The sequence below is a fragment of the Pseudorasbora parva genome, chromosome 9 (assembly GCF_024679245.1).
Source record: "Pseudorasbora parva isolate DD20220531a chromosome 9, ASM2467924v1, whole genome shotgun sequence".
Taxonomy (NCBI): Eukaryota; Metazoa; Chordata; class Actinopteri; order Cypriniformes; family Gobionidae; genus Pseudorasbora; species Pseudorasbora parva.
The window spans coordinates 47,252,415-47,279,640 of NC_090180.1; the positions used below are offsets into that span (position 1 = coordinate 47,252,415).

Here is a 27,226-nt window from a genome sequence, read left to right on the forward strand (position 1 = left end):
ATGGATGGATGGATGGATGGATATATAAAATCTAGATGGATGGATGGATGCATGAAATATGGATGATAGATATATAAAATGTGGATGGATGGATGGATGGATGGATGGATGCATGAAATATGGATGATAGATATATAAAATGTGGATGGATGGATGGATGGATAGATATATAAAATCTAGATGGATGGATGGATATATAAAATCCAGATGGATGGATGGATGGATGGATGGATGGATATATAAAATCTAGATGGATAGATGGATGGATGCATGAAATATGGATGATAGATATATAAAATGTGGATGGATGGATGGATGGATGGATGGATGGATGGATGGATGGATGGATGGATGGATGGATGGATAGATAGATAGATAGATAGATAGATAGATAGATAGATAGATAGATCAGCTTTACAGGTGTGCTGAATAAGTTGTAGATAGATTCCGCTGAGCTGTTGGGCCGTACGGGGTCCGTTTCTGCTTTCTCATCACTGCATTATATTTGGAAGCAGATGACCTGTGCGTTCGTGCCACCTGCTTTTACCATCAGGCATATGGATCGGACAGCTATACAAACCCAGGGGTCCTCATTTGAGAGCTGGGAGGACATGCACGAATACGCAGAAAGGAAAACTAGTGTATGTACATGCTGACAGTATGCACTGCATGTATTATTTTGAGCATATATATCAGGGGTGGCGAACTCCGGTCCTGAAGAGCCTCAGTCCTGCGAAGTTCAGTTCCAACCCTGAAAAAACTCACCTGCCTGCAGCCTTCTATTAAACTTTCAGACCTTGATTAGCTTGCTCAGGTGTGTTTGATAAGGGTTGAAGCTAAACTCTGCAGGACTGAGGCTCTCCAGGACCGGAGTTCGCCACCCCTGATATATAGCATGTGAAAGTATGCAGTAAACAACAATTAACATGTTTCACTGTTGTCATGTGATCAACACTTTTTTTTGATGTTTTATGTCATTTTGTGTAATAATATAATTTGGCTGATCTGACTGAATAGAGGTTTTTTTTAAAGAGTCTCTTCTGCTCACCAAGGCTGCATTTATTGTGTGTGTGTGTGTGTGTGTGTGTGTGTGTGTGTGTGTGTGTGTGTGTGTGTGATGGGTAGGTTTATGGGCAGTGGCAGTGTGTGTGTGTGATGGGTAGGTTTAGGGGCAGTGGCAGTGTGTGTGTGTGATGGGTAGGTTTAGGGGCAGTGTGTGTGTGTGATGGGTAGGTTTTGGGGCAGTGGCAGTGTGTGTGTGTGTGTGTGTGTGTGTGTGTGTGTGTGTGTGTGTGTGTGTGTGTGTGTGTGTGTGTGTGTGTGTGTGATGGGTAGGTTTAGGGGCAGGGGCAGTGTGTGTGTGTGTGTGTGTGTGTGTGATGGGTAGGTTTAGGGGCAGTGGCAGTGTGTGTGTGTGTGATGGGTAGGTTTAGGGGCAGTGTGTGTGTGTGATGGGTAGGTTTTGGGGCAGTGGCAGTGTGTGTGTGTGTGTGTGTGTGTGTGTGTGTGTGTGTGTGTGTGTGTGTGTGTGTGTGTGTGTGTGTGTGTGTGATGGGTAGGTTTAGGGGCAGGGGCAGTGTGTGTGTGTGTGTGTGTGTGTGTGTGTGTGATAGGTAGGTTTAGGGGCAGGTGCATTGTGTGTGATGGGTAGGTTTAAGGGCAGTGTGTGTGTGTGTGTGTGTGTGTGTGTGTGTGTGTGTGTGTGTGTGTGTGTGTGTGTGTGTGTGTGTGTGTGTGTGAGTGTGTGTGTGATGGGTAGGTTTAGGGGCAGTGTGTCTGTGTGTGTGTGTGTGTGTGTGTGCGTGTGTGTGTGTGTGTGTGTGTGTGTGTGTTGGGTAGGTTTAGGGGCAGTGTGTGTGTGTGTGTGTGTGTGTGTGTGTGTGTGTGTGATGGGTAGGTTTAGGGGCAGTGTGTGTGTGTGTGTGTGTGTGTGTGTGTGTGTGTGTGTGTGTGTGTGTGTGTGTGTGTGTGATGGTAGGTTTAGGGGCAGTGTGTGTTTACAGAGGCAGAGTGTGTGGGGCAGAGGCAGTGTGTGTGTGTGTGTGTGATGGGTAGGTTTAGGGACAGTGTGTGTGTGTGTGTGTGTGTGTGTGTGTGTGTGTGTGTGTGTGTGATGGGTAGGTTTAGGGGCAGAGTGTGTAGTGTGTGTATGTGTGTGTGTGATGGGTAGGTTTAGGGACAGTGTGTGTGTGTGTGTGTGTGTCGTACCATCAGTATTTGCCCTCTGGGTCTCATTTCATGGTTTAAAAAAAGATAATGAAAAGCTCTGTGAAAATGGTCTATTAAAACTGTAGCGCAGATCACAGCGCACAGACGAGAGACAGCTGCGAGCTCGGCCTCGTTCTGCACAAGTCTCCAGAGGCTCCGGCGCTCAGAGTCTGTGTGTGTGTGTGTGTGTGTGTGTGTGTGTGTGTGTGTGTGTGTGTGTGTGTGTGTGTGTGTGTGTGTGTGACTGGTCAGCAGAAATAGTTTGACCCGACACACACACACTGAAGAGAGTGATACAGAAATAGTCATACAGGTGAAGCTGTGTATGTGTGCAGTTTTAAGGCAGGAAAGCACAGATGAATATGCACAACTAACAGATATCAACACATTTGATAAATCACAGGACACTAAGACAGTTGTTTTGTATTAGTTTTCTGTTTAAACATGCAAATGAGGCATCATCACATTAAATCTGCACTCATTTGCATATGTTTACAGAAAATTAACGTTGGATGAAGCCAGGCTAAAAATTCTTGTTTCATTTTGTTGAAATATCGGAGTTAAAGGTTTACACTGAGGGGATTTCTCATCACTTTATTAATCATCAAATAATGTTAAAAGTCAGAAAAAATAAATGTTCACTATGTTTTTATTAATAAAATTTTGTATGAAACCAGGCGAATGATGTATGAAGAAACCCCTCAATTAAAACCTATATATATATTTTGCTGTCTGACTGAATAGTATTGTCACCATTGAAGCATCCCAGTTCACCTACTTACACCACGGCCTAAAAGTGCATACTTTTGAGTGTGTAGCAGAAGAGTATGCAAGCTTTGGGATACACTACTTCATCGTCTTTAGCGGACTCTGTCACTTAGTTACGAGCCTGCCCTGTCAATCATCGTCACAGTTAAAAACAGTTTGATCTCCTACCGTATCGGAGAGAAATATAGCAGCACGTTGATCTCCCAGTCATGGGTCTTTTATGCAAAGACTCTAATGAGAGAATATAATGATGCATTTAAAAGTTAATGCCCAAACGTATCATTAAAAAAGTTCTCAATGCTGCTGCAGGTGAAATATAATGTGGACAACACTGAATAAATATCTTTTTGTCAGGTTGATAATTGATCACTCAAACCCCTTAACCGTCTGACTCGCACATCGGCCATGTTTGTAGTTTTTAAAAACTTTTTATCCACGTTTGTAGTTCTAACAGAATCCTTGTCCAGCTCTCATTGGGTTGTGGGTAATATCAGCCGTGTGTGCGTCAGAGGTGGACAAAGTACACAACTCCATTACTTGAGTAAAAAACACGGTTATGAACCAGCGTATTGATTCATGATTCGGAATCGTTGGCGATCCGAATCATGAATCGATTCATAACCGTTTTAATCTTTGTTTGAGGATTGAAAACAAACCCGGAAGAGAAGCCAATGCTGAATAAAGTCGTAGTTTTTGTTATTTTTGGACCCAAATGTATTTCTGATGCTTCAAGAGACTCTAATTAACCCACTGATGTCTCATATGGACTACTGTGATGATGTTTTTATTCCCTTTCTGAACATGGACAGTATAGTGTGCATACACTTGCATACGCTCTCAGACTAAATATAAAATATCTTAAACTGTGTGTGAAGATGAACGGAGGTCTTACGGGTGTGGAACGACATTAGGGAGAGGAGTTAATGACAGACATTTCATTTTTGGCTGAACTAACCCATTAAAATCATCCTTGTTTATGAGTCTCTGTTCCGTAACCAGTATATACTACTGTACTTTTGGAAGTTTGAGTTTATTTTATTTTCTTTGTTTTAATGTTTTTGAAAGAAGTCTTAAGCTCAGCAAGACTGCATACATTAATCAAATACAGAAAAATAACCAATATTGTAAAATATTCTTGTGAAATATTATGAAGTGCTGCTGAAGTGGATGAACATTCACTACAATATTTATTAATATTAACAGATAGGTTACATCTTTTTAACATTAATAATGCATTAGTAAATGTCTAAATTTACATTAAGATTAATTAGTTTTTACTGTAATTTCAAGTAAATAGTACTTAAATCTTTGTTAATGTTAGTAAACAAAAATACAACTGTTTATTGTTACTTCATGGTAACACCATGAAATAAAAAATAAATAACTATATTTTTAGTATATATATATATATATATAAATACACTCCCCTTAAGGATTATTAGGAGCACACACTAGTACTGTGTTTGACCCCTTTCTCCTTCAGAACTGCCTTAATTCTCCGTGGCATTGATCAACAAGCTGCTGAAAGCATTCTTTAGAAATGTCGGCCCATATTGATAGGAGAGCATCTTGCAGTTGATGGAGATTTGCAGTTGCACGAAGCTCCCGTTCCACCACATCCCAAAGATGCTCTATTGGGTTGAGATCTGGTGACTGTGGCGGCCATTTTAGTTCAGTCAACTCATTGTCATGTTCAAGAAACCAATCTGAAATGATTTGAGCTTTGTGACATGGTGCATTATCCTGCTGGAAGTAGCCATCAGAGGATGGGCACATGGTGGTCATAAAGGGATGGACATGGTCAGAAACAATGCTCAGGTAGGCCGTGGCATTTAAACGATGCCCAATTGGCACTAAGGGGCCTAAAGTGTGCCAAGAAAACATCCCCCACACCATTACACCACCACCACCAGCCTGCACAGTGGGAACAAGGCATGATGGATCCATGTTCTCATTCTGTTTACGCCAAATTCTGACTCTACCATCTGAATGTCTCAACAGAAATAGAGACTCATCAGACCAGGCAACATTTCTCCAGTCTTCAACTGTCCAATTTTGGTGAGCTTGTGCAAATTGTCTCCTCTTTTTCCTATTTGTAGTGGAGATGAGTGGTACCCGGTGGGGTCTTCTGCTGTTGTAGCCCATCCGCCTCAAGGTTGTGTGTTGTGGCTTCACAAATGCTTTGCTGCGTACCTCGGTTGTAACGAGTGGTTATTTCAGTCAAAGTTGCTCTTCTATCAGCTTGAATCAGTCGGCCCATTCTCCTCTGACCTCGAGCATCAACAAGGCATTTTCTCCCACAGGACTGCCGCATACTGGATGCTCTTCCCTTTTCACACCATTCTTTGTAAACCCTAGAAATGTTTGTGTGTGTAAATCCCAGTAACTGAGCAGATTGTGAAATACTCAGACCGGCCCGTCTGGCACCAACAACCATGCCACGCTCAAAACGTCTTAAATCACCTTTCTTTCCCATTCTGACATTCAGTTTGGAGTTCAGGAGATTGTCTTGACCAGGACCACACCCCTAAATGCACTGAAGAACCTGCCATGTGATTGGCTGATTAGATCATTGCATTAATGAGAAATTGAACAGGTGTTCCTAATAATCCTTTAGGTGAGTATATATATTATATATATATTATAAAATATATAATGTATATATTTTTTATTATTATTATAAATATTAATTGTAGATGGGCTACAACTTTTTAACATTAATAACGCATTAGTGAATGTTTGAAATTAGCATTAAGATGAATAAACGCTTTAGAAGTATATGCTAGAAACTCAGCATTAATATTTCTGAATGTCCTGTAGTTTCGGTCTCTCTCCGTTGAGAGTTGGGTTTGTGCAGTGGATGCAGAATAAAGGATTTCTGGGCTTTAACAGACAGGCGGTGACCTCTGACCCCAGCCCGCCGCGGGGATGCGGTTCCCATAGGCTGGGGCGGGTCGGACCGTAGCGCCCATTCACACACAGTCACGGCCTCTTAATGCAGCGCTCAGACTCTTATTCGGGGAGCTGTGATCCGATCACATGCGCTTTAATGAGGGGCGACGTCTTTGTTGGCCAGACACAATATACCGCGTGCTGGAGAATGAGATCCCACTGGATGTTTTCTGCTCGAATCTGTCACTCTCTGGCTCTCTCTCTCAGAGTTACACTTCCGTCCGTGGCTTTGGCTACAAAAAAAGTGCCCTAGAAAATCTCGCTCTCTGTTCCAGCCTGTGATGATGTCACACAGATCAGTGTGTGAGGAGCACGACTGTTTTCAGCCCTTAACTTTTGAACAGTAGTGTACAATCTGAGGACAGGGAATGCAGTGAAAACAATCATTAATGTTCAACATGCACATACACACACACACACACACACACACCTGCTGTTTAATTTTCTAATTGAGATCTGCTCCCAGACACACTTGTATCCCCCACAGTCTCTCTCTCTCACACACACACACACACACACACACACACACACAGACAGTCTGAAAGTGCTAACTAGACACCCTCCACCACCAATACACACACCCTCACTTACACACACACACACACACACACACACACACACCCTATGTAGTCTATATAATCAGTTTTTGTTGGTTAGCTGTATGTATGTCTACAGAATACAGACATTTACACAAATATGTGTGTGTGTGTGTGTGTGTGTGTGTGTGTGTGTGTGTGTGTGTGTGTGTGTGTGTGTGTGTGTGATGGGTAGGTTTAGGGGCTGTGTGTGTGATGGGTAGGTTTAGGGGCTGTGTGTGTGTGTGTGTGTGTGTGTGTGTGTGTGTGTGTGTGTGTGTGTGTGTGTGTGTGTGTGTGTGTGTGTGTGTGTGTGTGTGTGTGTGTGTGTGTGTGTGATGGGTAGGTTTAGGGGCAGTATGGGGAACAGAAAATACAGTTTATATGGTATAAAAACCATTACACCTTTAAATTAGAAGTTAAAATTAGACAAAACTATAAAACATGCTTATGAAATAAAAAGCCAGTTTGATTTAAAACATATTGTTTTCCAGGTGTAGATATATTGGTGTAGAATGTGATTATTTGATGCCGTTTATGATCCATGCGTTTCCGTTGAGATGAGGCGGAGCTGTTGACCCTGATCTCCCAAAAATAATGATGTCTGAGTCTAAACACACACACACACACAGAGAGAGATCAACGACCTATGTGTCTGTCTATAGGCTCAGGTCATGCACAGTCTGTCTGGCCACTCAAACGGACACACACACACACACACACACACACACACACACACACACACACACACACTCTGTCTGGTTTCCAAACGTGATCCGGGGCAAATTCTGTGTCTGGACCCCCCTGAGACCCACATAACACAACCCATGAGACAATAAAACCACACACACACACACACACACACACACACACACACGCTCACACACACACATCATTGCTTATCACTGTAAAAACTACAAGCAGTTCTGAACTCGAGAATCCGATTAAATATAGTTTATAGTATAGTTGAAATATTTGTAATATTGGATTTTACAGTTATTGATCTGAACTGAATCATTGAGGAGACATTAATATATTTTAGAGCTATTTGATGAAGTTTGCATAACTGATTCTGTAAATTTCCCGTTTATCACAGCAAAGCTGCTTTGAAGCAATCAGTATAAAATAAACACGAGTAGAAATAAACACGAGTAGAAATAAACACCAGTTATAGAAATAAACACCAGTTATAGAAATAAACACCAGTTATAGAAATAAACACCAGTTATAGAAATAAACACCAGTTATAGAAATAAACACCAGTTATAGAAATAAACACCAGTTATAGAAATAAACACCAGTTATAGAAATAAACACCAGTTATAGAAATAAACACCAGTTATAGAAATAAACACCAGTTATAGAAATAAACACCAGTTATAGAAATAGCCAACTAAATGCCTGTATGATTGTTTTGTAAGGGTGTGTGTAATATTTAATGCTGTCATTGTATCTGTGTGAATATTATAAACATTAATATAGATACAGAATGATGGACTGATGTTGTTTTTATGCTCTTTTCCACAGTAAAGATGATGATCTGACCTGCAGATGAGATCCTCTGTCACCTTGAAGATCCACTGATGTCACTTCCTGTGACAGGAAGACGGACCGGGGAGTTTTTTGGGGAAGTTGGTCCAACTCTGGTTTTTACGATCTTGTTCATATTTTTACTGGCTTCACATTCTGAATATTTGCTGTTGTTCAGTTGTTGAATCATCACCTGCAGAAACACATGGCGGTTCACACACACACACACACACACACACACACACACACAGGTGAGCTCATAAAAACAGGTAAGTGAATCTAAAAATGCATATGCTGTTATTTTGTTAAATGCTTAGCGTTGCATCTCGGCTGAATATGATTGATTGTATATTTCACACACACATTCTCTTCAAGCTCTGTATGAATTATAAAATCTGTACATGAATATTTTAATAACATTTGGACCTGTAATTTAATGACCCGCAAAAGCTGATTCATATAAATAATACTGGATGTGTGATGGTATTCAATAAAGCATCTACTTACATGACTTTGTCTGCTGTGGTATTTAATATTCTGCTTTATGTCATTGTATAAAGGGAAAATCTTCATGAATGTTTTGGGTATTTGTGTGTTTATGCATCTTTCTTTATGATAAATGAGACTTGGTTTAATATTCTGCATGTAATGCAATAACATTCATATATTTTTAAGTGTGACTGAGTCTAAATACATTTCATATATATATATATATATATATATATATATATATATATATATATATATATATATATATATATATATATATATATATATATCGGTATAATAATTATACGCAGAATACAAACTTTTATTCCAATTAATCATGATTAATCGTTTGACAGCTTGTATATTACTGTTTTTGAAAGAAGTCTGTTATGCTCATCAATTATTTGAGTAAAAAGTACAGGGAAAAAATCTGTAATATTGTGAAATATTACATGTGTGTTTTTTTGTCTTTTAATAACCTTGTTATACTTTTTTCAGGATTATTTGATGAATAAAAAGTTAAATAACATTTATTTAAAATAGAAATAAAAAGTGTCACAACAGTGCTGTCTTGGGTTTAGATTTGGGTATAAGAATCCATAAATAAGTGCAGATCTTTTTATAGGAGAGAAAACAGATGACCAACTTATTTTTTTTAAATAATAAGCTGATAAAAACCACCTTAATACGGGGGAAAAAATGAACCTGACTTTTTATATATGAAATACTGCACAAAATTCATATATTGTGGTACAGATCTTTGTGTGTGTCGTAATTTCAAACAGACATTTATTTACAGATTATATATATATATATATATATATATATATATATATATATATATATATATATATATATATATATATATATATATATATATATATATAAAACTATTTCTGTTTTATTCAGAACTACGGAGGCCTACGGGAATACCGTTTTTAGCATAACAAAATTATATTCTCGTGTTATGTAATTAATATTCTTACGCTTCACGAAAAATAAACTGTTCCGACACTCACCACTCCTCTAGTCAGACGTAAACCTTCGATCAGCATCTGTCAATCAATTAATCAATAATTCACTCGCCCTCAGACGCTCGTGTGTGATTAATGTTCAGAGATGAGGAGTCAGCGTGATGTTAAAGTTCCTCCTTCTCAAGTGTCGGACACTGAAATGGCTTTTATTACCTCCAGCTCAAGAAAAACACGAGAAAACATCTGAGAAAACTTCGAGAATCGAAATTAACTTACTTCACCAAACAAAACACAATCCAATCATAACGCGTGACCTCTGGGGCTTCCGTAGTAATCTCAAAAATTCTAAACAAAACAACAAATGATGTTCAACGAATCAAATCAAAGAAAACATCATGTCATATCTAAAAAGTCTATTTCAACTTTTTGGATTATAATATGTTGTAGGCTATATCAAACACATATATCAGAATATTAGAATAAAAAATGTAGGCCTATTTGCATTATTATTTTAATTAGGCTATATTCCGACTTGTTATAATTGTGTATGTTTTTAATGTATTAGAGGTTACTTGTGTGATGCACTGATTTCCAAATGAATCTGTTCTTCTTGCGAATCTGTGGGAGATTTTGAGCCAATGGCCCGGTAAAGGACCTGAATAATGAAGATCATTTGTGGACACGCCCCTTCCCGACATCCTTTTTTTATTATTATTTTTATTATTTTTTTTATTGCTTGAACAACAGCTAAAGAACAGGAACATATAAAACAAGTCAACAAATAATATCCCTTTCAGACATCCTCCAGTCAGCGGCTTCCACAACTGTGACGTCAGATTGGGAAACAAAGGGAGCCAATAAACAACACGTTCTTTTATGTGAATTATTTTATGTTTATTGACGCTTTTAATGCAAGTTCATTGAAAGATATATATATATATATATATATTCTAAAAAATTAAATCAATCAATCAATCTATCTATCTATCTATCTATCTATCTATCTATCTATCTATCTATCTATCTATCTATCTATCTATCTATCTATCTATCTATCTATCTATCTATCTATCTATCTACCTACCTACCTACCTACCTACCTGTCCGTCCGTCTGTCTATCGTTTCATCCATCCATCCATCCATCCATCCATCCATCCATCCATCCATCCATCAGTGTGTAGCAGCATCAGTGGCGTGTACAGTAAGTGTGTATCAGCATCAGTGGCGTGTGCAGTAAGTGTGTTTCAGCATCAGTGGCGTGTGCAGTAAGTGTGTATCAGCATCAGTGGCGTGTACAGTAAGTGTGTATCAGCATCAGTGGCGTGTACATTAAGTGTGTATCAGCATCAGTGGCGTGTACAGTAAGTGTGTATCAGCATCAGTGGCGTGTACAGTAAGTGTGTATCAGCATCAGTGGCGTGTACAGTAAGTGTGTATCAGCATCAGTGGCGTGTACAGTAAGTGTGTATCAGCATCAGTGGCGTGTACAGTAAGTGTGTATCAGCATCAGTGGCGTGTACAGTAAGTGTGTATCAGCATCAGTGGTGTGTGCAGTAAGTGTGTATCAGCATCAGTGGCGTGTGCAGTAAGTGTGTATCAGCATCAGTGGCGTGTGCAGTAAGTGTGTATCAGCATCAGTGGCGTGTACAGTAAGTGTGTATCAGCATCAGTGGCGTGTACATTAAGTGTGTATCAGCATCAGTGGCGTGTACAGTAAGTGTGTTTCAGCATCAGTGGCGTGTGCAGTAAGTGTGTATCAGCATCAGTGGCGTGTGCAGTAAGTGTGTATCAGCATCAGTGGCGTGTGCAGTAAGTGTGTATCAGCATCAGTGGCGTGTACAGTAAGTGTGTATCAGCATCAGTGGCGTGTACAGTAAGTGTGTATCAGCATCAGTGGCGTGTACAGTAAGTGTGTTTCAGCATCAGTGGCGTGTACAGTAAGTGTGTATCAGCATCAGTGGCGTGTACAGTAAGTGTGTATCAGCATCAGTGGCGTGTGCAGTAAGTGTGTTTCAGCATCAGTGGTGTGTGCAGTAAGTGTGTATCAGCATCAGTGGCGTGTGCAGTAAGTGTGTATCAGCATCAGTGGCGTGTGCAGTAAGTGTGTATCAGCATCAGTGGCGTGTACAGTAAGTGTGTATCAGCATCAGTGGCGTGTACATTAAGTGTGTATCAGCATCAGTGGCGTGTACAGTAAGTGTGTTTCAGCATCAGTGGCGTGTACAGTAAGTGTGTATCAGCATCAGTGGCGTGTACAGTAAGTGTGTATCAGCATCAGTGGCGTGTACAGTAAGTGTGTTTCAGCATCAGTGGCGTGTACAGTAAGTGTGTATCAGCATCAGTGGCGTGTACAGTAAGTGTGTATCAGCATCAGTGGCGTGTACAGTGTGTATCACCATCAGTGGCGTGTACAGTAAGTGTGTTTTAGCATTAGTGGTGTGTGTACACTAAGTGTGTATCAGCATCAGTGGCGTGTACAGTAAGTGTGTATCAGCATCAGTGGCGTGTACAGTAAGTGTGTATCAGCATCAGTGGCGTGTACAGTAAGTGTGTTTCAGCATCAGTGGCGTGTACAGTAAGTGTGTATCAGCATCAGTGGCGTGTACATTAAGTGTGTATCAGCATCAGTGGCATGTACAGTAAGTGTGTATCAGCATCAGTGGCGTGTACAGTAAGTGTGTATCAGCATCAGTGGCATGTACAGTAAGTGTGTATCAGCATCAGTGGCGTGTACAGTAAGTGTGTATCAGCATCAGTGGCATGTACAGTAAGTGTGTATCAGTGACATGTACAGTAAGTGTGTATCAGTGACATGTACAGTAAGTGTGTATCAGCATCAGTCTCGCAGCGGCTGCTGTGCTGTGAATTATTCATTAGCTATTTGAATACATGCAAATACACTGGCACAGCGCCAGGTACCTATGGCAACGACCGGTGACTCCTCCCCCAGCCAGCATCAGCCCTGCGTGTCTGTGTGTCTCATTCAGCAATGGGGAATAAACATTTAAATCACTGACTTCACACAATGACTAAATATCAAACAAAAGCATTTTTATATGTCAGCGTAATAGGCTACTAATAACAACAATAATAATAATTATGGGTTTCCAAATATGTTATTGAGGTTCTGATAAAATTTGATGAAAGATCATCAGGTCAAGTTCAGGGCATCTATTCACTGGGGGATTCTTGATTCACATCCGGTCACATGGTCTGTGGCGCCATCTTGCGGTGAATAAGAGAACTACATGCATCGATTATACATTTAAATTTAGCGAGTTTACTGAAAACAATATCTAACGTTAATCTGATAATCTGTCAATTGTTTTTTCCCCAAGTGATTAAAATCTGATTAAAATGAGTTTAAAATAATCCCAATGTTAATAAGGTGATAAAAGTCTCTTCTGCTCACCAAAGCTGCTTTTATTAGATCAAAAACACAGTAAAAATTGTGAAATATTTTTACGATTTAAAATATCTATTATTTATGTGAATATATAGTAAAGTGTGATTTATTCCTGTGCTCAAAGCTGAATTTATCATCATTACTCCAGTCTTCAGTGTCATGATCCTTCACTAATCATTCTCAGATGAGGATCTGATGATCTACACACATTTAGGATTATTATCAGTTGTGCTTAATTTTTGTGGAAACCATCTAAACATTTGTGGTAAAATTAAAAAAGAGAGAAATGAATACTTGCATTGAATCAATACAAGTATAAATTTCTCTCTTTTTTTAAATACTATTGATCCGACATTAAATTGATCCAAAGTTATATTTTTAATATTACAAAAGATAATGTATTTAATAAATGCAAATTAATGCTGTCCGTTGAACTTTCTGTTCATTAAAGAATCCTGAAAAATAACATGTAGGCTATCATGGTTTCCACAACATTTAAAGCAGCACAACTGTTTTCATCACTGATAATAATCCTAAATGTGTGTTGATCATCAGATCCTCATCTGAGAATGATTAGTGAAGGATCATGACACTGAAGACTGGAGGAATGATGATAAATTCAGCTTTGATCACAGGAATAAATCACACTTTACTATATATTCACATAGGAAAAAAAGCTGTTTTAATTTGTAATACTATTCTTTATTACATAAATGCAGCCTTGGTGAGCAGAAGATACTAAACATTAAAATCTGCATTATTCATATGATAGCCTACTTTATTGTCAATAGCCTACATTGAGATGGCTCGAAAAACACACATAAAGCATATATTGTCGCACTCGTCTGATTGTCGTCGTCACGTTTCATCATCATAACGATTGTTTTCCTTCAGCTGCAGCTCCAGCGTGACAGTAAGTTTCTACGAATCCGCTTTTGGACTTTCTGTGAGAGCACCCTCCTTATATTTAGATACGAATAAAATGACAGGTCATGTAGATTATTTTTTGTCTCTGAATTTAAATCTTGATGTATTCACTTTGGTTTCTATACACTTGCCCGTGACCTCAAGACGCGCTATCAACCGATATTAGACAAAGCTGTCTTTAGCGTCCCTGTTAACTTGCCCGCTGCCGCGCAGGTAACGCCCGTTCGAATCGCGCTCGGAGCGGGTCGACTGGGATCGGTGAGACCCAGTAAAAGTCCCACTTGTAATCTACGCCAATGCACCAAATGAAACTTGCTTACATTGATAGAAATCTTTAAAAAGAGCAGCAACTCCTCCACCTCTCCTAACAGATCTGCAAACACTCATAATAGTAAAGTTAGGAGGGGCTGCTTCATTGAGGACTGTTGCACTACAGTTTTCTTCTAACCACGTTTTATTTAGAAGCAAAAAATCAAGGTTGTTAGTGGTTATTAAGTCGCTGACTAGAAATGATTTGTTCTAAAGTCAACAGATGTTTAAAAGTGCTAACTTAACAGTATTCATTTTTTCACCCACATTAGTCTTAGTTTGACAAGTGACAGGCAGCAGATTATATTGGTTTGTTAAATGGCCTTAGACTTTCTTTCACGTAACAGAACAGAGATAGATAAAGAGGCAGGCACACTGGGTTCCCACTTGTTCTGTAAACATTTGATAAAGGTACTGTTATCATAGCGGGGACCCAAAACACATCACTGAGAGCTGGTGTAAATACACCTGCAAAAATAAACGGAGAAGCTCAGAACATGCTACTGTAGAATTTCAAAAACACCCTAAAAAATAATAAGTTATGACAACATATCAAAACAAGTTAAGCAATATATAAAAAAATGAGTTATACAACATCCCAAAACATTTTTTAAATCAGTTTAATGTAATTTAAGTTGAAATGGAATAAATATCCAAGCTGATTTTACTGAAATAGATTTAGTGTAAAGGACATCGGAGCAAGTTGTCATAATGTATATCTTAGTAACACACACACCCTTTTGTGTCTCTTCCAGTTCAGATCAACACATCCTCAAGTTAGAATAATGTGTGTTCATTCTATACTTCAGACTAAAATAAATATTATCTTAATATCTTGTGCCTATAAGTGAATGCATTTAAATCACACGGACATAAACATGAGAGTCAGTAATGAAGGGAGATATGAACTGCTCTTTTATGTTTATTATTTGTGTATGTTGTGCAAAATAGGTTGATATTTTTATGCATTTTAAAAGTATAGCTTATCTTATGGAAAACGGCTAGTCTTTTCACATTATACAGACATAGTTCAGGCAAAGTTTTTTCAGCTTAGATCTTTTCTATGAGGTGTCCAGAACAACATACTAAAAGTCCTAAGAAATCCTAGTTGAGGAAATATGTTCAATTCTCATCAATCCGAGATGTGTGCCAGTAAGGCCAGACAACAATTGACCCCATTGGGGCTGTTTTTTCCTTTACTCCTATCAAAGTAAGACTTTATACAATGAAGGTCTACATGAAAAGCAAAACATTTTGTATTACAAGTTTCTTTGAAAATGAATTTGAATATGTAAATGAGCTATACACTAATCAAATAAATACCCAAAATATACCCGCATAGGCTTAATTTTTTCCTTTGCTTCTACCACAACTAAACTTTACTCAATGAAGGTCTACATGAAAAGTAAAACATTTTGTATTAGAAGTTTCTTTAAAAATGAATTTGAATATGCAAATGAGCAATATACTAATCGAATATGCCCAAAAAACTCCCTAAAAGGCTTATTTTTTCCTTTACTCCTATCACAATCAAACCTCACACAGTGAAAGCATACATGCATGAAAAGTAGCATTTTTGTTTTCCAAGTTTCTTGGGAAAATCTATTTTAAATATGCAAATGAGCTCAACGCTATGCCTAATTGACTTATGGCCAAGAAGCCCTAAAGGTACAAGTAGAAAAAACAGGGCCCAAATATCTAAAACATTCATGTCCATTTAGTAAGTTAACCTATGCTTAAACAAGATACATTTGAAGTCCCTTGCCACAAAAGACTTACACTCACCTAAAGGATTATTAGGAGCACCATACTAATACACTAATATCATGTTCAAGAAACCAGTTTGAAGTGATTTCAGCTTTGTGACATGGTGCATTATCCTGCTGGAAGTAGCCATCAGAGGATGGGGACATGGTGGTCATTAAGGGATGGACATGGTCAGAAACAATGCTCAGGTAGGCCGTGGCATTTAAACGATGCCCAATTGGCACTAAGGGGCCTAAAGTGTGCCAAGAAAACATCCCCCACACCATTACACCACCACCACCAGCCTGCACAGTGGGAACAAGGCATGATGGATCCATGTTCTCAGTCTGTTTACGCCAAATTCTGACTCTACCATCTGAACGTCTCAACAGAAATCGAGACTCATCAGACCAGGCAACATTTCTCCAGTCTTTAACTGTCCAGTTTTGGTGAGCTTGTGTAAATTGTCGCCTCTTTTTCCTATTTGTAGTGGAGATGAGTGGTCCCGGTGGGGTCTTCTGCTGTTGTAGCCCATCCGCCTCAAGGTTGTGTGTGTTGTGGCTTCACAAATGCTTTGCTGCATACCTCGGTTGTAACGAGTGGTTATTTCAGTCAAAGTTGCTCTTCTATCAGCTTGAATCAGTCGGCCCATTCTCCTCTGACCTCGAGCATCAACAAGGCATTTTCTCCCACAGGACTGCAGCATACTGGATGCTCTTCCCTTATCACACCATTCTTTGTAAACCCTAGAAATGGTTGTGCGTGAAAATCCCAGTAACTGAGCAGATTGTGAAATACTTAGACCGGCCCGTCTGGCACCAACAACCATGCCACGCTCAAAACGGCTTAAATCACCTTTCTTTCCCATTCTGACATTCAGTTTGGAGTTCAGGAGATTGTCTTGACCAGGACCACACCCCTAAACGCACTGAAGAACTGCCATGTGATTGGCTGATTAGATAATTGCATTAATGAGAAATTGAACAGGTGTCCTAATAATCCTTTAGGTGAGTGTATACTTAGGAATTGAATGCCCAATCTTGCCTCCAGTTTCTTTCTAAATTCTTTTTTTTCAATTTGCAAACAAGCCTTACCTAATGACATTCCCCCACAGATAACATCAGAAGAAAGTCAGATTAGCCATATTAGTCATTAGTAACATGGTGAGATTAAATTTTGGGCTGGTTGATTTACAAATTATTGGTATTGTAGGTAAGATTATGAGATTACAGGCAGAAGTCATTCTTACAGGCTAAATAATTTTCAGAAGACAGAAGAAAAACCAGATAATAATAATAATAATAATAATAATAATAATGCATTTAATTTATATAGCGCTTTTCAAGGCACTCAAAGCGCTATACATAGAAGGGGGAATCTCCTCAACCACCACCAATGTGCAGCACCACCTGGATGATGCGACGGCAGCCATATTGCGCCAGAACGCTCACCACACACCAGCTGATTGGTGGAGAGGAGACCGAGTGATGAAGCCAATCAGGAGAGGGGGATGATTAGGAGGCCATGATGGACAGAGGCCAATGGGCAAATTTGGCCAGGATGCCGGGGTTACACCCCTACTCTTTTTCCAAAAGACATCCTGGGATTTTTAATGACCACAGAGAGTCAGGACCTCGGTTTAACGTCTCATCCGAAAGACGGGCACACTTTCCAGACATTCCAGCTCTTTAAAATAATTTTGCCATTTTGTAGTTAGCAAGTATTTTAGACCAAGCAGGCCACACATCAGACTTCAAATTATATTGGGCCTAATTTCATTGCTAGACAACACTTTGACAGCTTTTTCAGGGAGAAATGGAGAAGTGTAAAATATGTAATGAGTCATTCAGTGATGAAAACACATCGGTTGTTCTACAGGATTCAAGAAGTGTGGTGCTGGTGTGCATATTCAAAGTCATTTAAAAAGAAACTTGTTATACAAAAAAAGTTACTTTTCATGTATACTTTTACTGTGTAAAGTTGTATTGTGGTTGGAGTAAAGGAAAAAAAAGCCCATTTGGGTGTATTTTGGGCATATTCGATTAGTGTACAGCTCATTTGCATAGTAGACTTCATTTTCAAAGAAACTTGTAAAACAAAAAAATGTACTTTTCATGTCGACTTTCATTGTGAAAAGTTTCATTTTGATAGGAGTAAAGGAAAAAACAGCCCCATTGGGGTCCATTGTTGTCTGGCCTTACTGGCACACATCTCGGATCGATGAGAATTGAACATATTTCCTCAACTAGGATTTCTTAGGACTTTTAGTATGTTGTTCTGGACACCTCATAGAAAAGATCTAAGCTGAAAAAAATTATTTTACAATTAGTCTGTCGTAAAACGCTATTTTGCCTGGACTAACAAGGAAATTCTTCTCATGTCAATAAACCGCAGAGAAAAACTTCTGCAAACAAGAGCTTCGGTTCAGTTATGCTGCCCTCTAGAGGAGTCAATTACATACTGATTCAATTTATTCATTCGAACATATACGCACATTTACAATTGTGTTCAGCAAATATAAATAAATCCATCCATCTATCTATCTATCTATCTATCTATCTATCTATCTATCTATCTATCTATCTATCTATCTATCTATCTATCTATCTATCTATCTATCTATCTATCCGTCCGTCCGTCTTCCCCATTATAAATAAATAAATAAAGGGAAAAGTCTTGATTATAATATCATTCGTTTATTTGGCACAAATCATTTCAATTTACAAACAACAGTCTTGAATCCAGGCGAGTCATTTTAGTGATTCGTTCGATAAACCGCCAGAGAATGACTCACCATGGGACATGAATCACTTGAATCACATTAGTGATTAGAGATTCGTTACATTAAAATACGCATGAATTTAATAATACACAGTTTCCAGAAGTGATCTGAGAGAGGCTTCAGATCAAGCTCAGTTTTATTAGACCTCTGGGATGTTTAAAAGCCATTGAATGCCATAATCATTGTGCTAATGATTGTCAGGTTAGTGTAAATACAACAGCCCCAAGAAGCATCTGAACACTTATTAATACATATTTAATATCACAACATGAGATATGAATGATTGCATTTACTGTAACAGGTTTAAAAGATTCTAATGAATCACATTGACTGAAGTGAACAAATACTTATTGGAGTCACTGTATAATTCTAATATTTCAATATTCATCCAAAAACAAGACTAACAATGTAATACTGTCACTTGCGAGTCCTTAAGATCTGTCATTTTAGTAACTGATTAAACACACGTGTGTGTGTGTGATGTGATTTGTTCATTATCTAGCTGATCATTGGTTAATTACATCAGTTATTAACACTGTGGTGTCCCTCTGTGAGGGAAGATGTTAAAGTTCATGGGTCGTCTCTCTCTCAAGGCACTTGTGAGCCACACACACACACACACACACACACACGCACACACGCACGCACAGGATCAGTGATAATGGATAAAAAGGGTGAATCTCATGAAGAAATGTCCAACTTATATTTCACCCCAAATTAAATAAAAAGAGATTTCCATAACACTTCATATAATATATTAGGAAAGTATTTTTGATGCATTAATTATGCCTTGTAATGCTTATAATCCACTTATATATTCATTGTTACACCTTTAGAAATTTTAAACACATGAAAAACAACCAATATATTATACATACATAAAAGTTTGTTTTTATAATGTGTATAAATATATAATTATATTAAAATATTTGTATGTATGTATGTATGCATGTATGTATGCATGTATGTATGCATGTATGTATGTATGTATGTATGTATGTATGTATGTATATATATATATATATATATATATATATATATATATATATATATATATATATATATATATATAAATAATATACATATATACATACATATACACACACACACATACAATAATAATATACATATTATTTATAATATTTAATCATATATTTATACACGCATTATAAAAACACAAATTTTTTATGTTATGCAAATTATCGCGATTAATCGGTTTGACAGCACTAATATATATATATATAATTAAGCTTATATGAAGGACTATTTTGATTTTTTTTTGACATACTGACATATGAAAGTATACGTAAAAATTATATATATGACAATTTCAGATGAAACAAGGAATCTGCATAGAATATAATGCATTTTAACTTTAATTACAGTTATTTATGAAAAGATATAATGCATCATAAATGTAAACTATGACTACCGTTATAAGGCATTTATACATTTAGTTTATAATAAATGTTACTGGAAATTTTTACTATATTGCAGGAAGGCGGGGGTGGTATTTTTCAATTTTATTTTTTAATTAAAATCAGCAAATTATCAATTAAATTAAATGCAAAACAACAAATACTACCTTAAAGTATTGGTCACAAATATACTTTTAAATATTATATAATTTGGGCAAGTCATGTGTTTGAATTCAAAGCAACAAATACTATCATTAAAGTACAATTATACTTTTATATTCTATATAATAGGGATTATTGTCTTAATGGTCATGCCATTTGTGCATAATCTTATTGAGAATATTATACAAATATTTAGATTTCAGGGTGAAACATGACCTGGACATATTCTTGATCATATTCGTGAGATTCGCCCTGATATGAGAGTGAAGTGCAGATAAACACACACACAGTAAACTCGAGATGTGTCTGTATTACCATCAAAGCGGGACGCTTCACTGCAAAAAATGCTCTTATTATTTAGTATTTATTTCTTGTTTTCAGTCCAAATATCCAAATATTCTTAAATTAAGTTGCATTAATAGATAAGTAAAATTACATAAGATATTTTTGCTCGTTTTCTTGGGGAAACAAATCAAAATGAAGTGAGTTTTTGCTTAAAACCGGCAAAATGATCTGCCAAGGGGGTGAGAAAAATAATCTTATTTCTGTTTGCGATAGAAACAAGATTTCAATCAGAAACAAGATTATTTTCCTCACCCCACTGGCTGATCATTTTGCTTGTTTTAAACAAAAACTCACTTCATTTTGATTTCTTTTTTAAGAAAACAAGGAAAAATATCTTATGTCATTTTACTCATCTAGTAAATGAATCTTGATTAAAGAAGTGTTCGATATTTAGACTAGAAACAAGACAAAATGACTGAGTAAGAAGAGCATTTTTTGCAGTGTTTCGGTCGGTATTGCACTTACTGACGTACATTCAGCGTGTCCAAATACACACTGAACACAAAACGCTTGCATCAGAAATCAACTCAAACTCAGGACACGCCTCTCGTTTCTCCTCTTCATTGGCAGCATAATCTCAGGTAAAAAAAAAAAAAAGCAACATTTGTTCTGTTTTTCTCACTTCTTGTCTCTGCTACCGCGCGCTATAGCCTAACTGCTGGAACTTGCGCAGCAGGATCTGCGAGAGGTCGAAGGTCATGAAGCTGATGCCGACGGCGATGGGACCTTTGACCCAGTTCATGCTCAGGCCCTTGTAGAGTCCGCGGACCACGCCCTCCTCCGTCACGATCTCCCGCATGGTGCCGAAGATGGAGCCGTAGGTGTGTCCGGTGACCCCCGCGGTCTGCATGCGTCTCCGCACCACGTCCAGCGGGTACGAGGCGGACTGACCGATCAGCCCCGCGCACGCACCGAACGCCAGACGCTCGTATGAGTATGGCTGAGATCGGCCCGTCCGCTCTGAAACAGCCAGAGAAGACACCGGTTACTGAGAGTCGGTCGGTCGGTCAATCAGTCAATCAATCAATGACAGAGAAAAGTGCAAATAACAAACATGCACAGTTAAAGGAAGTGTTTGTAAGATTGTGCAATCACTTTCAAAAGACTGTAGAGCGTTGTATCCCCCTCCCCCTCCCCCTGACTCGAGGTTGATAGATTGGTAACTAGAGCAGATCTGGCATCCCGAAATACTACTGACTTCGTGATTGGTCGATAGGTGGAGGGCGGCGCTTCAGGCCAAAACACAACATGTCAACATCAACATCAGTTGAGGGCTGCAACAACAACAACTTTATGATGACAATATCCTGGCTGGACTACTGTTGTCAGTGATAGAAGTATTTGAAATTAACATGATTTCTTAAAGCTCCACTGTGTGATATTTTCCCCATCTAGCGGTGTAAAGGTTAATGACAATCCAGTGAATATTAGTTTCTGTTCCTCTCAATTCTGATTTCGTTTTAACTCCTACGGTGGCCGATTTAGTCCAAGATTAACATGGCTTCCAGTTCGACCTCATCCATGAGTGCCATCGAGTGTTAAAACGAGAAAAGCAAAGCTTGAATTTACGGGTATGTCCCTCTTCGGCTAATGTACTTTCAAGATGGAGGAGCAACATGGCGACCGGCATTCGAACCCTTCACCGTATGTATTTTCAATGGCATATTATAAACTTACGAGAATACTTAGGAGATATTCCTGCTTTCCATGTTTTCACCGTTATACGGTAGGGGGCGCTATTACACATCTCCTGAAAGAGTACAGAATCTCCTGATCAAAACACAGGCGAAGAAACAGCAGAAACAGGAGATGCATATGTAAAATAACGTGATCATTAACATTTAAAGGCATATAATCAAAACGGCTTTATTACAGAATGAAATGTCACCCCAGGACGAGCTCTAGGACTGTGAAGCTTTGGGTTTTGATCAGCGTTATGAATCCCATCTGGATGTAGTCTTTGACAAAAATTTGTTTTCTCAACTTTCTTAAAATTTTGCTTTTTACACTAAACTTTATTCATGTTGTTAAAAAAAGAAAACATGAACTAGGCTCTGTTCTTTCTTTTGATATAGGTTCAGATATTCACAACATATTGTGTGGGCCGTGAAACTTGTGAAAATGACCAAAAACGTGACTAGCATATTTCATGTTTACGTTCATTTATGACATAACCGCCAATGTTTACGATGATACTCAACAAGACAGGCATTTTGTGTAAATATTTGCGTGCTGAGATGCGTGGGCGCGCGTTCATATGGCCGCATATACGCCGATGCCATATATCAGTGACAGGCTCATATCGGCCGATTAAAATGGCCAGACCGATAAAATCGTCCGGGGTCACTAATACTAATGCCTTTTTAAAATCAAAAGCTAACGTTAGTTAATGCACTGTGAACTAACATGCACAAACAATGAACAGTTGTATTTATATTCACTACTAACTGTTCGTTTATACATTGACAATTGAGACGTTATTGTAAATAATTAACATTAAAACAAAGGAACTGTGTAAGAAATGTACGCTCTACAGTCATTTGAGACTACTTCCTGCTTCGCTACTGTTCGGACGCTCTTGCTCACTGCTCCGCGCGTTGCTCTATCGCTTCTATATTTTATCTCATAATTTTAACTTCAGCAAATCAACACAGCGCTCAAACAACAAAGCTTGACTTCAACGATAAAACTAGAAACTCTGTTGACTGGATTACTTCAAAAAAGTGGAATATTTCATCCGACCAGCCTCCACACTGCCATCAGCTTACATTCCGGAAGGGAAAACACAGCTGCCTACTATCGAAAGGATAAGAAAATGCCTCCTCTAGCTAAGGAATCTTCTTGCTGCACAAACTGCCACAGACTTTTACAAAGGATTGCAGCTCTTGAAACGAAGTTATTTGCGGAACTACCGAACCGGATAAATCACACAGCAGAGATTCATCATGAACGTCCTCTGCACACAGACGGTGAGTCCCATAAATTTAGTTCTACTCAACAGATAGAGAAACAAGAAACTGATAACAGTACCTTTATCAAATGTTTACAGAACAAGGGGGAACCCAGTGTGCCTGCCTCTTTATCTATCTCTGTTCTGTTACGTGAAAGAAAGTCTAAGGCCATTTAACAAACCAATATAATCTGCTGCCTGTCACCTGTCAAACTGAGACTAATGTGGGTGAAAACATTAATACTGTTAAGTTAGCACTTTTAAACATCCCTTCACTTAAGAACAAATCATTTCTAGTCAGGGAACTACTTAATAACCACTAACAAACTTGATTTTTTGCTTCTAAATGAAACGTGGCTAGAAGAAAACTGTAGGGCAACAGTCCTCAATGAAGCAGCCCCTCCTAACTTTACTTTTATGAGTGTTTGCAGATCTGTTAGGAGAGGTGGGGGTGTTGCTGCTCTTTTTAAAGATTTCTATCACTGTAAGCAAGTGTTATTTGGTGACTATTTGTCTCTAGAATATCTGGGTATTGTGTTAAAAGGTTCTCCACGCATCCTGCTTATCATTGTTTACAGGCCTCCAAAGTACTCTCCAGCCTTTATTGAGGAATTTACAGAACTGTTATCAATAATTTCCTCAGAGTTTGACTGTTTTGCTATTGCTGGGGATTTTAACATTCACATAGACAATATTGAATCCAGTAAAACAAAAGAGCTCATGACTGTTCTTAACACTTTTGATTTGACACAGCATGTAAATGGACCCACACACAATCGTGGACACACTCTAGATTTTTATTTATCAGTAAGGGTCTAAACATTTCATCAATTGTTATTAAGGATGTGGCACTGTCTGATCATTTCTGTATTTTCTTTGACATATCAATCTCTCCTGCCATTGAAGCTAGATCTGTCTCTGTCAAAAAGAGATGCTTAAATGAGAACACTAATGTGCTGTTTATGAAGGCTTTATCTCTAAAACCAAGCATATCTGCAGACTCTGTTGATTTTCTCCTTGACTCCTTTAACTCAAAGGTAAAGAGTGTAATTGATGATATTGCTCCTCTAAAAGTCAGGAAAAAGAGTGGCAAACAAAAGTCACCATGGAGAAACTCAACAGCAGTTCAAATAATGAAAAGACAATGCAGAAAATCTGAATGCATGTGGCGGAAGACAAAACTTGCAGTCCATTATAACATCTATAAAGACACCCTTCATGCTTTCAATGTTGAACTAGGCAAAGCTAGACAGACCTTCTTCTTAAATATTATAAACAGAAACATAAACAACACGCGCACTCTTTTTGCTACTGTCGAGAGACTAACAAACCCCCCGAGTCACACTCCTAGTGAAATGCTCTCAGACAGTAAATGCAGTGAGTTTGCTTCGTACTTCTCCGAGAAAATCAATAATATCAGAAAGGCGATCAGCACATCCTCTAGTTGCTCTGGGGTCAGTCAGATCATACCAAACCCTCGGAAAATTACCATGTCAGATTTCGAAGCAATTGACTGCAAAATTTTAGAAGACACAGTACAGCATCTTAAAACATCAAACTGTGCTCTAGACACACTCCCCACTTCTTTCTTCAAAAGTGTGTTTAACTGTTTAGAAGCAGATCTCCTAGAAGTGGTGAACTCCTCACTTCTCTATGGGACTTTTCCAACCGCCCTTAAAACTGCAATAGTTAAGCCTCTTCTGAAAAAGAGAAATCTGGATAACTCCATACTGAGCAACTACAGACCAATCTCAAATCTCCCCTTCATAGGCAAAATCATTGAAAAAGTTGTTTTCAATCAGTTGAACAAATTCTTACGCTCAAACGTATTCTTTGACAATTTTCAATCTGGTTTCCGTCCACACCACAGCACAGAGACAGCGCTCATAAAGATTATAAATGATATTCGCTTAAACACTGATACAGGCAAAACATCAATTCTGGTACAACTGGACCTCAGTGCTGCATTCGACACTGTTGACCACAACATACTTCTAGACAGGCTGGAAAACTGGGTTGGGCTTTCTGGGATGGTCCTCAAATGGTTCAGGTCATACTTAGAAGGGAGAGGTTATTATGTGAGTATAGGAGACCATAAGTCTGAGTGGACATCCATGACATGCGGAGTCCCACAAGGGTCAATTCTTGCACCACTCCTGTTTAACCTGTATATGCTGCCACTGAGCCAAATAATGAAAAACAACAATATTGCTGACCACAGCTATGCTGACGACACCCAGCTCTACTTAGCACTGTCACCTAATGACTACAGCCCCATTGACTCCCTGTGCAAATGCATTGATGAAGTTATAGACTGGATGTGCCAAAACTATCTTCAGTTAAACAAAGACAAAACCGAAATCACTACATTTGGAAACAAAGATGAAAATATGACCATATCACACCAGTCCTCAGGTCTTTACACTGGCTTCCAGTTACATCTAGGATCGATTAAAGTACTATTACTTGTTTATAAATCTCTCAATGACCTAGGACCTCAATACATTGCAGATATGCTGATTAAATACAAACCCAACAGATCACTCAGATCAGCAGGATCAAATCAGTTAGAAATACCAAGAGTTCACTCAAAGCAAGGAGAGTCTGCCTTTAGCTATTATGCCAGCCGCAGCTGAACCAGCTTCCTGAACCGATCAGATGTGCTCCAACAGTAGCCACATTCAAATCCAGACTCAAAACACATCTGTTCAGCTGTGCATTTACTGAATGAGCCCTGAGCACTGTACGTCCGACTGATCGCACCCTATATATGCATAATTTTTTTAGTTCTTTTTATAACTGTTTTAGTTTACCTGTTATTTTCTTTGGTTATCATCATTTTATTATTTTTAATTCTCTTTTCATTGTATTCTTTTTCTTATGCATTTTTCATCCCTATTTTAATTCCTTTCTATGTAAAGCACTTTGAATTGCCATTGTGTATGAAATGTGCTATATAAATAAACTTGCCTTGCCTTGCCTTGAAAGTGATTGCAGTACCAGTTTTGGCCACAATCTTACATACACTTCTTTTACCTAAAAGCAGTCAATAATTTGAATCTAAAAACAACACTTGAAACGGGAATAGAAACGAGTGAAACTTCGGCTTCTACCTGCGTGAACTTTCTTCAGCGTCTCGTATGTGTAGAAACTGATCCCTGCGTACGGCACGACGCCCAGGATGGTGGGAGTGAAGCCCCTGTAGATGGTCTTCAGCCCCTCCTCACGCGAGATACGGACGAACACGTGCAGGATGTTGCTGTACCTGAGAACACATGACGACAATCACACTCTCATTTATTCTAGATCGTAAAGTAATCGTTCAGTCCCTTAAGCAAACGTCCCAAGAGCACCTCAAGATGAAGAATTCATCCCATCATCAACTGTTTGTACAGCTGCACAATTCTGGATAAATTGAGAATCACCATTTTTTCTTTAAAATTTATCACACGATTCTGAAGATAAAACTTAGACAACTAAACAAAATAATTTACTAGAAGTTCTGACAAAATTGAGAAGTCTTCAGGCTATTTAAAAAAACAAACATTAATTTGAATGAAGGAGTCAATCATAAATAGTAATCAGCATTTGTGAATGAATCTCTTGTATGAATGATTCAATGAAAAACACTTTTTATACAGTCTCTTATCGCCACTTACTGGTGTAATAAGCGATTACCTGTAT

General features: G+C 38.3%; 1 protein-coding gene and 1 long non-coding RNA gene across 3 annotated transcripts in view; one reads left to right on the forward strand and one right to left on the reverse strand.

The window, feature by feature from the left end:
* The window catches only part of LOC137089785 (uncharacterized), a 52,449-nt gene extending 43,905 nt beyond the window's left edge, over positions 1-8,544 (forward strand). The window contains exon 4 of the long non-coding RNA XR_010907789.1: positions 8,031-8,544. This is a non-coding gene — a long non-coding RNA (uncharacterized lncRNA). The remainder of the gene's footprint in view (positions 1-8,030) is intronic.
* A 12,402-nt stretch (positions 8,545-20,946) lies between these two features.
* slc25a42 (solute carrier family 25 member 42) overlaps positions 20,947-27,226 on the reverse strand; it is a 34,926-nt gene continuing 28,646 nt past the window's right edge. For both annotated transcript variants that reach the window (XM_067452869.1, XM_067452870.1), the window contains 2 exons: positions 26,656-26,807; positions 20,947-21,552 (listed from right to left, as the gene is read on the reverse strand). In XM_067452869.1, coding sequence (XP_067308970.1) covers positions 21,227-21,552; positions 26,656-26,807 — 478 coding nt within the window. In that variant the 3' untranslated portion in view covers positions 20,947-21,226. The remainder of the gene's footprint in view (positions 21,553-26,655; positions 26,808-27,226) is intronic.